Below are 14,333 nucleotides of genomic sequence, written 5' to 3' on the forward strand. Positions count from 1 at the left end.
TTTAATAGAGTGGGTTAGGTCTGCTCTATACCAAATTAGCATACCCCCTGAGTCTCTTCCCTGTTTCACACCTGGTCGTTTGGTGGATTGGACAACCAGCTCTCTGTAACCTGGAGGGCAACCAGTGGGTCCATCTCCTTTATACCATGTTTCTTGTAGGATGACAATGTCTGTATTTCCAATTTCTTTGATGAAGTCTGGGTTCCTGCTCTTTAGGCCAAAGGCAGATGATCTCAGACCTTGTATATTCTAGGATGAGATGGTAAAATCTTTGTGTTCCATAGTGTCTAGTGTTGTTTTTGTGTGGTTTAGGCCCGGACCATCACAGCAGAGCATGTTGAGCATCTGATACATACCTCTTAGGTCACAGGATGGGGCTTGCGTGGGTGTGTTATAGTGGGGGTTGGGCTGCTGTCATGTTGTCCTGCTGTCATGTTGAGGTCCGTGCCGCAGGGGCGGGGGCATGGTGAGGGCAGAAGGGGTATAGGTCTGATATGGGGGGGCCTATATAGTATGTGGCCAGGGTTTGTTTGGGGTGTGGCTGGTGATGCTGTGTGTAGGTCCTCTTGGCGTGGGTTCTCTCGGTGCAAGTCCTTCAGGGGGGGTCTTGCAGGTCTCGGCGGGGTGTCCGTTGCTCTGTTCTCTCTCTCTCTCTCTGTCTGCCTGCTCTCTCTGTCTCTCTCTGTCTGCCTGCTCTCCATGTCTCTCTCTGTCTCTCTCTGTCTGCCTGCTCTCTCTGTCTCTCTGCTCTCACTTTCTCTCTGTCTCGCTCTCTCTGTGGTTAGTTACAGTATTCTCTTGGCTGGGCTGGGAATTCTTCACTGCTTCCATGGCCAGAGGGCCCGCCACCATGTGTGTGTACTGTCATTGTGTGTGTGTAGCCGCTGTGTGTGTGTATGGAAGCAATGGGTGTGGAATCTGTGGACATTGGGGTGTGTGTGTGATGACCAGGGGCCAAACATTATCAAAGGACTGTATTGTTAACCATCATGACATTCTTATGCATCTCTCTCTCTCTATTCAATTCAATGGTCTTTTTGGCATGGGAAACATACAGTGGGGAGAACAAATATTTGAGACACTGCCGATTTTGCAGGTTTTCCTACTTACAAAGCATGTAGAGGTCTGTAATTTTTATCATAGGTACACTTCAACAAAAATCCAGAAAATCACATTGTATGATTTTTAAGTAATTCATTTGCATTTTATTGCATGACATAAGTATTTGATACATCAGAAAAGCAAAACTTAATATTTGGTACAGAAACCTTTGTTTGCAATTACAGAGATCATACGTTTCCTGTAGTTCTTGACCAGGTTTGCACACACTGCAGCAGGGATTTTGGCCCACTCCTCCATACAGACCTTCTCCAGATCCTTCAGGTTTCGGGGCTAGGCCACTCCAGGACCTTGAGATGCTTCTTACGGAGCCACTCCTTAGTTGCCCTGGCTGTGTGTTTCAGGTCGTTGTCGTGCTGGAAGACCCAGCCACGACCCATCTTCAATGCTCTTACTGAGGGAAGGAGGTTGTTGGCCAAGATCTCGCGATACATGGCCCCATCCATCCTCCCCTCAATACGGTGCAGTCGTCCTGTCCCCTTTGCAGAAAAGCATCCCCAAAGAATGATGTTTCCACCTCCATACTTCACATTTGGGATGGTGTTCTTGGGGTTGTACTCATCCTTCTTCTTCCTCCAAACACGGCGAGTGGAGTTTAGACCAAAAAGCTCTATTTTTGTCTCATCAGACCACATGACCTTCTCCCATTCCTCCTCTGGATCATCCAGATGGTCATTGGCAAACTTCAGACGGGCCTGGACATGCGCTGGCTTGAGCAGGGGGACCTTGCGTGCGCTGCAGGATTTTAATCCATGACAGCGTAGTGTGTTACTAATGGTTTTCTTTGAGACTGTGGTCCCAGCTCTCTTCAGGTCATTGACCAGGTCCTGCCATGTAGTTCTGGGCTGATCCCTCACCTTCCTCATGATCATTGATGCCCCACGAGGTGAGATCTTGCATGGAGCCCCAGACCGAGGGTGATTGACCGTCATCTTCAACTTCTTCCATTTTCTAATAATTGCGCCAACAGTTGTTGCCTTCTCACCAAGCTGCTTGCCTATTGTCCTGTAGCCCATCCCAGCCTTGTGCAATTTTATCCCTGATGTCCTTACACAGCTCTCTGGTCTTGGCCATTGTAGAGAGGTTGGAGTCTATTTGATTGAGTGTGTGGACAGGTGTCTTTTATACAGGTAACGAGTTCAAACAGGTGCAGTTAATACAGGTAATGAGTGGAGAACAGGAAGGCTTCTTAAAGAAAAACTAACAGGTCTGTGAGAGCCGGAATTTTTACTGGTTGGTAGGTGATCAAATACTTATGTCATGCAATAAAATGTAAATTCATTACTTAAAAATCATACAATGTGATTTTCTGGATTTTTGTTTTAGATTCCGTCTCTCACAGTTGAAGTGTACCTATGATAACAATTAGAGACCTCTACATGCTTTGTAAGTCGAAAAACCTGCAAAATCGGCAGTGTATCAAATACTTGTTCTCCCCACTGTATGTTAAACAACTTCTTATGGCTGCAATCCCGTTAACAGGATGATATAACAACAGCCAGTGAAAGTGCAGGGCGCCAAATTCAAACAACAGAAATCTCATAATTAAAATTCCTCAAACATACATGTATCTTATACCATTTTAAAGGTAATATTGTTGTTAATCCCACCAAAGTGTCCGATTTCAAATAGGATTTACAGCGAAAGCACCCCAAACGATTATGTTAGGTCACCGCAAAATCACAGAAAAACACAGCCATTTTTCCAGCCAAAGACAGGAGTCACAAAAAGCAGAAATAGAGATAAAATGAATCACTAACCTTTGATGATCTTCATCAGATGACACTCATAGGACTTCATGTTACACAATACATATATGTTTTGTTCGATTAAGTTCATATTTATATCCAAAAACCTCAGTTGACATTGGCGCCATGTTCAGAAATGCCTCCAAAATATCCAGAGAAATTGCAGAGAGCCATGTCAAATAACATAAATACTCATCATAAACTTTGATGAAAGATACATGTTTTACATAGAATTAAAGATACACTTGTTCTTAATGCAACCGCTGTGTCAGATTTCAAAATCTTTTCGGCAAAAGCACAATATTCAATAATCTGAGAACAGCGTTCAGCCACAAAAGGAAGCCATACAGTTACCCGCCAAATTGTGCAGTCAACAAAACTCATAAAAAGCATTATACATTTTTACTTACCTTTGCTGATCTTCGTCGGAATGGAGTCCCAGGACTCCCACTTCCACAAGAAATGTTTGTTTTGTTCGGTAATGTCCATCATTTATGTCCAAGTAGCTACTTTTGTTAGCGCGTTTAGTACACAAATCCAAACGCTCGTGCAGGTACCGCCTAATGTCGGACGAAAACTTCAAAAAGTTAAAACTCGAATAAACTTGTCAAACTAAGTATAGAATCAATCTTTAGGATGTTGTTATCATAAATATTCAATAACGTTCCAACCGGAGAATTCCTTTGTGTCTATAGAAGTAATGGAACGCAAGTCCCTATCATGTGAAATGCGCGGGACCAGGACTTGGCTCTCTGCCAGACCACTGACTCAAACAGCTCCCATCCGGCTCAACATCACAGTAGAAGCTTCATTCAACGTTCTACATACTGTTGACATCTAGTGGAAGCCGTAGAAAGTGCAAACAGATCCATATCCTACTGTGTTTTCAATAGGCGATGAGTTGAAAATCAACCAACCTCAGATTTCTCACTTCCTGGTTGGATTTCTTCTCAGGTTTTTGCCTGCCATATGAGTTCTGTTATACTCACAGACATAATTCAAACAGTTTTAGAAACTTCAGTGTTTTCTATCCAATACTAATAATAATATGCATATATTAGCAACTATGACTGATGAGCAGGCCGTTTACTCTGGGCACCTCTGTGCACCTTTCATCCAAGCTACTCAATACTGCCCCTCAATACTGCCCCTGCAGCCATAAGAAGTTTTAACATTGCCAAAGCAAGTGAAATAGATAATATACAAAAGTGAAATAAACCATAAAAATGAACAGTAAACATTACACACAGAAGTTCCAAAAGAATAAAGACATTACAAATGTCATATTATGTATATATACAGCGTTGTAACGATGTGCAAATGGTTGAAGTACAAAAGGGGGAAAAAATAAGCATAAATAAGGGTTGTATTTACAATGTTGTTTGTTCTTCACTTGTTGACCTTTTCTTGTGGCAACAGGTCACACATATTGCTGTGATGGCAAACTGTGGTATTTCACCCAGTAGATTTGGGAGTTTATCAACTTTGGTTTTCGAATTCTTTGCTGATCTGTGAAATCTGAGGGAAATATGTGTCTCTATTATGGTCCGACTTTAGGCAGGAGGTTAGGAAGTGCAGCTCAGTTTCCACCTCATTTTGTTGGGCAGTTTGCAAATAGCCTGTCTTCTCTTGAGAGCCAGGTCTAGCCTTTCTCAATAGCAAGGCTATGCTCACTGAGTCTCTCTTTCTCTCGAGCTCTATCTGCCTGCTCTCTCTCTCTCTCTGTCTGCCTGCTCTCTCTCTGTCTGCCTGCTGTCTCTCTCTCTCTCTCTCTCTCTTTGCTCTCTCTCTCTGTCTCGCTCTCTCTGTCTCGCTCGTTACAGTATTCTCTTGGCTGGGCTGGGAATCCCTGCTTTCGTGGCCAGAAGGCCCGCCACTATGTGTGTGTACTGTCATTGTGTGTGTGACACCCAGGGGCCAAGCATTATCAAAGGACTGTATTATTAACCATCATGCCATCCTCATCCTGTCACATACATCTCTCTCTCTTGCACTCTCGCTTACTTGCTATTTCTCTGTCTCGCTCTCTCTGTGGTTAGTTACAGTATTCTCTTGGCTGGGCTGGGAATTCTTCACTGCTTCTATGGCCAGAAGGCCCGCCACTATGTGTGTGTACTGTCATTGTGTGTGTGACACCCAGGGGCCAAGCATTATCAAAGGACTGTATTATTAACCATCATGCCATCCTCATCCTGTCACATACATCTCTCTCTCTCTCTCTCTCTTGCACTCTCGCTTACTTGCTATTTCTGTCTCGCTCTCTCTGTGGTTAGTTACAGTATTCTCTTGGCTGGGCTGGGAATTCTTCACTGCTTCTATGGCCAGAGGGCCCGCCACCATGTGTGTGTACTGGCATTGTGTGTGGGTGTTACGAATCCCTTTGGCCCGACAAGCTAAGAGTGATGGTAATGGGACCCGTAACACAACTCATGCAAATTATTATCGTGACAACGTAACAGTGAGAACAAAAATAACCACAGACAACTTAATTACCGTCAAACACTAAATGTTTATTTATAAACACACGGTAAATGGGGGGAGCAGGAAAAGGGGCTGAGCGGGACCCAAGGAATGAAAGAATAATAATTCAAAACACCCCTAAGCTAGACTAGCCTACTTCACAAACAGCTAACTAACTAACCAAAAATACAGGGGGTGGTCCGCCCAGTTCTAACTAGTGTTTTTAACAATTGTTTAACTACGGGTAGTGTAGCCCAAGGGCAACTTGTCTGGTTACCCCCTTTTCCCACCATCAAACAAACACTCAAACACCATAACTAAAAACAATACTCACAGACGGGGACCAAGTGACATGTAGATGCAAAACACACAAGCGACCTACAGACAGAAGGCATTTACAAAAGAGATTGAGCTGGGGAGAAAACAACTGACAGGGGTTTTAAACCAAGGGAAAGGGACTGTGATTGGGTAAGGGAAAAGGAGCAGGTGTCTTCTGATTAGCGACTGATTGATGACTGATTGGGGAATGATGAGGGTCACCTGTGAGTAGGGGAGAAGGAGAGAAAAGAAACACAGGATACACACAGAACACTTGTATCCGTAACAGTGGGTATCCGCTGTGTGGGTGTATGGAAGCAGTGGGTGTGGAATCTGTGGACATTGGGGTGTGTGTGGTGGAGGTCAATTGTTTGATATTTCCTGCTGTCTGATCTCAGTTTCAAAGGCATCAATGATTAGTGAATAACTACACTGAACCAAAATAGAAACGCAACATGTCAAGTGTTGGTTTCATGAGCTGAAATAAAATGTAAGACAAAACTGCACAAACACAATGCCACATATGTCTCAAGTTTTGAGGGAGCGTGCAGTTGGCCTGCTGACTCCACCAGAGCTTTTGCCAGAGAATCGAATGTCCATTTCTCTACCATAAGTCGCTTCCAATGTCGTTTCAGAGAATTTGACAGTATGTCCAACCGGCTTCACAACCGCAGACACGTGTATGGCATCATGTGGGGTTATGGTATAGGCAGGCATAAGCTATGGACAATGAACACAATTGCATTTTATTGATGGCAATTAGAAAAGCATAGAAATACCATGGGGACCAGTCGTGAAATCTATAGATCAGGGCCTAACAAATTTATTTCAATTGACTGATTTCCCCGTATGAACTGGAACTCATTAAAATCAATTAAATTGTTGCATGTTGCATTTATGTTTTTTTCTTCAGTATACAAACCTTTTTCTTTACATCTTTTTAGATACAAAAACTCCAACAATATAGACAACCACGTTACCCACCATAAATTACAGGAGGCATCTCTCTCTATTTTGTCATACAATGCTGTACCTTCTTTATTCAAAATCTGAATTCAAAATCTTGATAAAATAATATTTTAGGTGAAAGTCAATATTTTTTCTGACATTTGTTTTAGAAACATCATCGATCCCGCCCAAAACGTCATCATCAACAACACTACCACCATTGTCAACAATATCAAACAGCGGCAACATGGGTAGGACACTTTGCAATGTTTCCTTAATCCTTTAATGATTATTAGAGCTCAGTTAGTGTGAAGAATGTCTGACATTGTGCCAGCCAAGTTAAAACCTCCGCTTACCTCGTCTCAGATTTTGAGTCCAAATGAATAATGTGGTGCATTATGACATGATATTATCGCTTTCCTTTTTTTCTAGAGTCACAAGAGCAGCGATTACAAAGTAAGTGTTTTAGCCTTGTTTATAGATACGCTACATTACCAAAAGTATGTGGAAACTGTAGATAGATACTGTAGATACTGATACTAAGATACTGTAGATAGATACTAAGATACTATAGATAGATACTGTAGATATATACTGTAGATAGATACTAAGATAATGTAGATAGATACTAAGATACTGTAGATAGATACTGTAGATGGATACTAAGATACTATAGATAGATACTGTAGATGGATACTAAGATACTATAGATAGATACTGTAGATGGATACTAAGATACTGTAGATAGATACTGTAGATAGATACTGTAGACGGATACTAAGATACTGTAGATAGATACTGTAGACAGATACTAAGGTACAGTAGATAGATACTGTAGGTACAGTGCATTCTGAAAGTATGCAGACCCTTTACTCAGTACTTTGTTGAAGCAGTTTTGGCAGAGATTACAGCCTTGTGTCTTCTTGGGTATGACGCTACAAGCTTGGCACACCTGTATTTGGGGAGTTTCTCCCATTCTTCTCTGCAGATCCTCTCAAGCTCTGTCAGGTTGGATGGGGAGCGTCGCTGCACAGCTATTTTCAGGTCTCTCTGGTGATGTTTGATCAGGTTCAGGTCCTTCGCCCCAGTCTGAGGTCCTGAGCGCCGGGAGCAGGTTTTCATCAAGGATCTCTCTGTACTTTGCTCCGTTCATCTTTCCCTCGATCCAGACTAGTCTCCCAGTCCTTGTCGCTGAAAAACCAGGTTTCCTCCAGATGTGACGCATTCAGGCCAAAGAGTTGAATCTTGGTTTCATCAGACCAGAGATTCATGTTTTTCATGGTCTGAGAGTCTTAAGGTGCCTTTTGGCAAACTCCAAGTGGGCTGTCAGGTGCCATTAGCTGAGGAGTGGCTTCCGTCTGGCCACTCTACCATAAAGGCCTGATTGGTGGAGTGCTGCAGAGATGGTTGTCCATCTGGAAGGTTCTCCCATCTCCATGACCATCGGGTTCTTGGTCACCTCGCTGACCAAGGCCCTTCTCCCCCGATTGCTCATTTTGGCCAAGCAGCCAGCTCTAGGAAGTCTTGGTGGTTCCAAACTTCTTCCATTTAAGAATGATGGAGGCAACTGTGTTCTTGGGCACCTTCAATGATGCAGAAATGTTTTGGTACCCTTCCCCGGATCTATGCCTCGACACAATCCTGTCTCAGAGCTCTACGGACAATTCCTTTGACCTCATGGCTTGGTTTTTGCTCTGACATGCACTGTCAACTGTGGAACCTTATATAGACAGCTGCGTGCCTTTCCAAATTATGTCCAATCAATTGAATTTACAGCAGGTGGACTCCAGTCAAGTTGTAGAAACATCTCAAGGATGATCAATGGAAACAGGATGCACCGGAGCTCAATTACGAGTCTCATAGCAAAGGGTCTGAATACTTTCCGAATGCACTGTACATACTAAGATACTATAAATAGATAGATACTGTATACTCATCTCTCTCCGCTTTGCTTTCTCCTAGGGAAGGTCATATCAGTCAGTACGTTGTTAGCTATCTCTCTGATAGCTAATGTCCTCCTCTTGGGTGTTGTCATCTTGATCTTGCGGACCCGGGGGAGACGCCAGCATGAGGGCGTGGTGAGTGTGGTGTGTGTGTGTGTGTGTGTGTGTGTGTGTGTGTGTGTGTGTGTGTGTGTGTGTGTGTGTGTGTGTGTGTGTGTGTGTGTGTGTGTGTGTGTGTGTGTGTGCGTGTGTGTGTGTGTGTGTGTGTGCGTGTGCGCGCGTACATGAGTGTGTGCTTTCTGTGGCTAAAGTGCTTCTTGTATTTTTTAGTCTCTTGCAATGCCTGAACTGACAGTATTGAACGCAGTAGAGGTACATCATCTGATGCAGGTAATATTCTCAGAATGCTACGGATCGATGACTTAGAGCACTATTCAATTGAACCCAAGAGCGTTTGGATTTGCATGTAGTCAACAAAGTCTCTCTCTGTCACTCTCTCTCTCTCAGAACGACAACGGAGATGCTCTGCAGCACTGACCCCGTTCAGAGGAATAATCCAGCTCTCTTCCATCTGCCACCATTTTCCCCTCACTTTACCAGATGACAACGGACAAATATATATCCTGAGCCAAAGAAAAGGAGCCAACAGTCCTCTCTTTCTCTCTCTCTCTCACTCTCACACTCACTCTCACTCTCACTCTCACCCTCACTCACACTTCACACTTCACACTTCCAGGGCTGAGGCCACAACTCTTCTTCTCCTGCCACTGGCATTCTGGAGTTACTGTTGCAGACATGAATAAAAGCTCCCCTCCTTGTGTTTTAATGAGGAGAATGGGAGAACTAATAAATGTCCGTCTGTCAAGAGTCTCTAAAAACAAGACTTGGATTAAGGGAACACGGTGGTCTTGAATGTCACCCCTTGCCTTCAGCTGTCCGTTCAGCCCAAAGATAATATGTTCATGTGAATGGGAAGAAAACAGTGAGATGAACAATAAGATGGACCCTTTAGGGGCATACATTAGAACTAAGATGGGCCGATATTGAGTATTATTGTACTTTGCTGTAGTACAGTACTTTACGAACAAAACCTGCATCCATTCCTGACTGTGTTTGGATGATGTGGCTGTGTTACTTGATGAAAGGGGATTTTATGACGCAGAGGGAAAGAAAAATATCAAAGGAGTAAATCAGTGAAGAATAAAAGATGAAAGAAATAAAGTGAAGGCCATTTTATGTACAAAGTGTGTATATATTTAGAGTACTAGTCAACTTTTGGACACACCTACTAATTCATTTTTTTTATTTGACAATTTTCTACATTGTAGAATAATAGTGAAAACATCAAAACTATGAAATAACACATATGGAATCATGTAGTACCCAAAGAAGTGTTAACCAAATCAAAATATGTTTTATATTTGAGATTCTTCAAAGTAGCCACCCTTTGCCTTGATGACAGCTTTGCACACTCTTGGGATTATCTCAAGCAGCTCCATGAGGAATGCTATTCCAACAGTCTTGAAGGAGATCTCACATATGCTGAGCACTTGTTGGCTGCTTTTCCTTCACTCTGCGGTCCAACTCATCCCAAACCATCTCAATTGGGTTGAGGTCAGTGATTGTGGAGGCCAGGTCATCTGATGCAATAATCCATCACTCTCCTTGGTCAATAGCCCTTACACAGCCTGGAGGTGTGTTGGGTCATTGTCCTGTTGAAAATCAAATTATGGTCCCATTAAGAGCAAACCAGATGGGATGGTGTATCGCTACAGAATGCTGTGGTAGCCATGCTGGTTAACGGTGCCTTGAATTTTAAATAAAGCGCAGACAGTGTCACCAGCAATGCACCATCACACCACCTCCTCCATGCTTCACGGTGGGAACCACACATGCGGAGATCATCTGTTCACCTACTCTGCGTCTCACAAAGACAAGGCGGTTGGAACCAAAAATCTCAAATTTGGACTCGTCAGACCAAAGGACAGATTTCCACCGGTCTATTGTCCATTGTTCGTGTTTCTTGGCACAAGCAAGTCTCTTCTTCTTATTGGTGTCCTTTAGTAGGTGTTTCTTTGCAGCAATTCAACCATGAAGGCCTGATTCACACAGTCTCCTCTGAACAGTTGATGTTGAGATGTGTCTGTTACTTGAACTCTGTGAAGCATTTATTTGGGCTGCAATCTGAGGTGCAGTTAGCTCTAACTTATCCTCTGCAGCAGAGGTAACTCTGGGTCTTCCTTTCCTGTGGCGGTCCTCATGAGACCCAGTTTCAGCGCTGATGGGTTTTTGCAACTGCACTTGAAGACACTTTCAAAGTTCTTGAAATTTTCCACATTGCCTGACCTTCATGTCTTAAAGTAATGATGGACTGTCGTTTCTCTTTGCTTATTTGAGCAATTTATTTACCAAATAGGGCTATCATCTGTATACCACCCCTACCTTGTCACAACACAACTGATTGTCTCAAACATGCTAAGAAGGAAAGAAATTCCACAAATTAACTTTTAACAAGGCACACCTTTTAATTGAACCTTTTAATTGAAATGCATTCCAGGTGACTACCTCATGTAGCTGGTTGTGAGAGAATGCCAAGAGTGTGCAAAGCTGTCATTAAGGCAAAGGGTGGCTACTTTGAAGAATCTCAAATATAAAATGCATTTTGATTTTGATCTTAATCTTTTATTTTTATTGGCCAGTCTGAGATATGGCTTTTTCTTTGCAACTCTGCCTAGAAGGCCAGCATCCTGGAGTCGCCTCTTCACTGTTGACGTTGAGACTAGTGTTTTGCAGGTAATATTTAATGAAACTGCCAGTTGAGGACTTGGGAGGCGTCTGTTTCTCAAACTAGACACTTTAATGTACTTGTCCTCTTGCTCAGTTGTGCACCGGGGCCTCCCACTCCTCTTTCTATTCTGGTTAGAGACAGTTTGCGCTGTTCTGTGAAGGGAGTAGTACACAGCGTTGTACAAAATCTTCAGTTTCTTGGCAATTTTTCATGGAAATGGAATAGCCTTCATTTCGCAGAACAAGAATAGACTGATTACTTTCAGAAGAAAGTTCTTTGTTTCTGCCCATTTTGAGCCCGTAATCAAAACCACAAATGCTGATGCTTCAGATACTCAACTAGCTTAAAGGCCAGTTTTATTGCTTCTTTAATCAGAACAACAGTTTTAATCTGTGCTAACATAATTGCAAAAGGGTTTTCTAATGATCAATTAGTCTTTTAAAATTATAAACTTGGATTAGCTAACACAACGTGCCATTGGAACAAAGGAGTGATGGTTGCTGATAATGGACCTCTGTACGCCTATGTAGATATTCCATAAAAAATCTGCCGTTTCCAGCTACAATAGTTATTTACAACATTACTAATGTCTACACTGTATTTCTGATCAATTTGATATTATTTTAATGGACAAAAACAAGGACATTTCTAAGTGATGCCAAACTTTTGAATGGTAATGTGTGTATATATATATTTTTTCTATTTAACTATTTGCTTTGATATCTGCACCTTGTCATAAGCATTACGAGCAACATAAAACGTTTGTACCATGTCTATGTGTTGCAGAGACTGTACAGAGAGTGTGTGTGTGTGTGTGTGTGTGTGTGTGTGTGTGTGTGTGTGTGTGTGTGTGTGTGTGTGTGTGTGTGTGTGTGTGTGTGTGTGTGTGTGTGTGTGTGAACACTGTTTAAATGGCCTATGTTCTCTTTTGGAGCAGTGAGAGATGCTGTTTTTTCCTTATCAGTGTTTTCCCAAGACATATTTTTTTTTTGGCGGGACTCAAAAGCCCCAACAATTTTTTATTGAAAGGGGATGTTATTGTTGTGCTGTATGCCATTTGTAAAGAATCTTTACATCTAAATAGCTTGTTAATAAGTATTTTATATACAGGATCTGTTTAACATACTTTCTGGTCTGGTTTCCCTGACACAAATTAAGTCTAATCCAAAACTAAACATTTACTTCCATGGATATTCTCCATTGAGCATGCTTTTTACTCCAGGACTAGGTTTAGAGCTATATTCAACCTTGTCCAAATGAAAACCATGACCTTTTTAAATCTATTTCTACTTTTTCTTTGCTTGATCTCTAAGGGAAGGCTATTCCATAGACAAATGCCTGTATAGAAAAACGTTCTCCTCGCAGTACTGTTTACTCTTGGGATTTTACAAGACGTAACACTAGCTCTGGTATTGTAACTGTGTTGGTTATAGACCATATCAATGTGGTTTTTCATATAACCTGCGGAGGTGTATCCACAGATATGCCGTATTCCGACTTTTATTTAATACCCTAATAATTCCACCACCTTTACGCGCGAGGAAACCATGAATAAGGTCTAGTGAACCTACTGATTCCAAGTGGAACTTTATTTTTTACGATATAAATAACACCGTTCTCCATGCACTGTAATTTAAACTTGATAAGAGCTAGGTAAATGAATAATCATTTTGGATAAGGGAATTGTAAATACAAATTACACTTGTTTTCGATCTCTTTTACATGATTATCGCTGGAGACAAATGTGAAACCAGTCATATGGCTGCAAATTGAAGGATATAAAGTTTTGAATCCGATGTTTATTTGTGTATCAGTTCATAAACCATGTGCCATGGAATCGGTAAATCGAAAATCTCTTCCCAACTATTTACAACCTGTATAGCACAGCTGTAAATTTTTTGGTCCTTAAATGAAGCTAGTATACTTTTTTATTTATCACACTTTTCTTTAACCAGTTTTGGTCTTTAACGCCGTTTCCTCTTTAATTTTTGCTGAAATGCTGAAATTAGTTGGTTGTAATTTTGGATAGGACAGACATTTCCATATATTTTGTTAGCTGCATGTTTGACATAACTCCACCAGTCCTATTCATGATATAATTTACAAAGTTGATAATGTTTTTTATATTTTACTATTTTTAAATCAATTATTATATTTGAGTTTAACCATAATATCTGTTGTAATATTTGTTCTGTTCTGTTTTCTGGTGGCTTAAACTGAAATTGCAACCAACTTAAAAAAAAAAAAATGTAAATCGCAATTTGGAGATGATTTCATTTTCAAATAACTGAAAGTGAGAGGTTGTAATCTGAATAAAGGGGAAAAGCCACTGTTACTAATCTGCTAGAGAACCAGTTTGGATTTAAGTATTGCTTTTGTATGACTGCAGCTTTTATTGAGAGGTCTAATGCTTTAATATTTAATCCTTTCTGCCCTCCGAATTCATATTCATTATATAAACAGGACTGTTTAATTATGTCTGGTTTGCCATTCCAAATAAAATTGAATATTTTTGGTTCATATAATACATTTAAAAAAAGGTCGTTAGGTGTAGGCAGGGCCATAAGCAAGTAGGTGAACTGGGATATGACTAAAGAGTTAATCAGGGGGAATTTTCCCAGTATCATGGTGATTATACTTTAGGAAGATGATTTGGATATGAAGCTTGAAAATGCTAATGTTGTTCCCATTGACTTGCATTGGATTTGTGCAACAAATGTTACAAAATGTTCATTTGAAACAGTCTCAAAGTAAACAAAAACAAAGGATTGATTGCTGTCATACCTTGTCCATAGTCTGTTTACAGGGTAAGATTTCACAGACTAAGGGCTCTTGTCATGCCTGCTCACGCTCCCCATCTCTGGCGCTCGAGGGAACAATGCGGCCCATCGTTACGCGCATTAGCGCTTCATTGGACTCACTTGGACTCTATTACTTTATTGATTACCACCCTTATATCTGTCACTTCCCCAGTTTATTACCTGTGTCTGCATTAATGTTTTGTTCCCC

At 41.4% G+C, this 14,333-nt stretch overlaps 1 protein-coding gene across 1 annotated transcript in view; it reads left to right on the forward strand.

Annotated features, from left to right (window-relative positions):
* Positions 1-14,094, forward strand: part of LOC139541458 (uncharacterized) — a 55,131-nt gene extending 41,037 nt beyond the window's left edge. Inside the window, exons 10-14 of the mRNA XM_071346163.1 lie at positions 6,764-6,844; positions 7,026-7,049; positions 8,556-8,671; positions 8,867-8,926; positions 9,044-14,094. Of these exons, the coding sequence (XP_071202264.1) occupies positions 6,764-6,844; positions 7,026-7,049; positions 8,556-8,671; positions 8,867-8,926; positions 9,044-9,073 (311 nt within the window). The 3' untranslated portion in view covers positions 9,074-14,094. The remainder of the gene's footprint in view (positions 1-6,763; positions 6,845-7,025; positions 7,050-8,555; positions 8,672-8,866; positions 8,927-9,043) is intronic.
* Positions 14,095-14,333: the final 239 nt, after the last annotated feature.

This window comes from Salvelinus alpinus, chromosome 1 (assembly GCF_045679555.1).
Source record: "Salvelinus alpinus chromosome 1, SLU_Salpinus.1, whole genome shotgun sequence".
NCBI classification, from domain to species: Eukaryota; Metazoa; Chordata; class Actinopteri; order Salmoniformes; family Salmonidae; genus Salvelinus; species Salvelinus alpinus.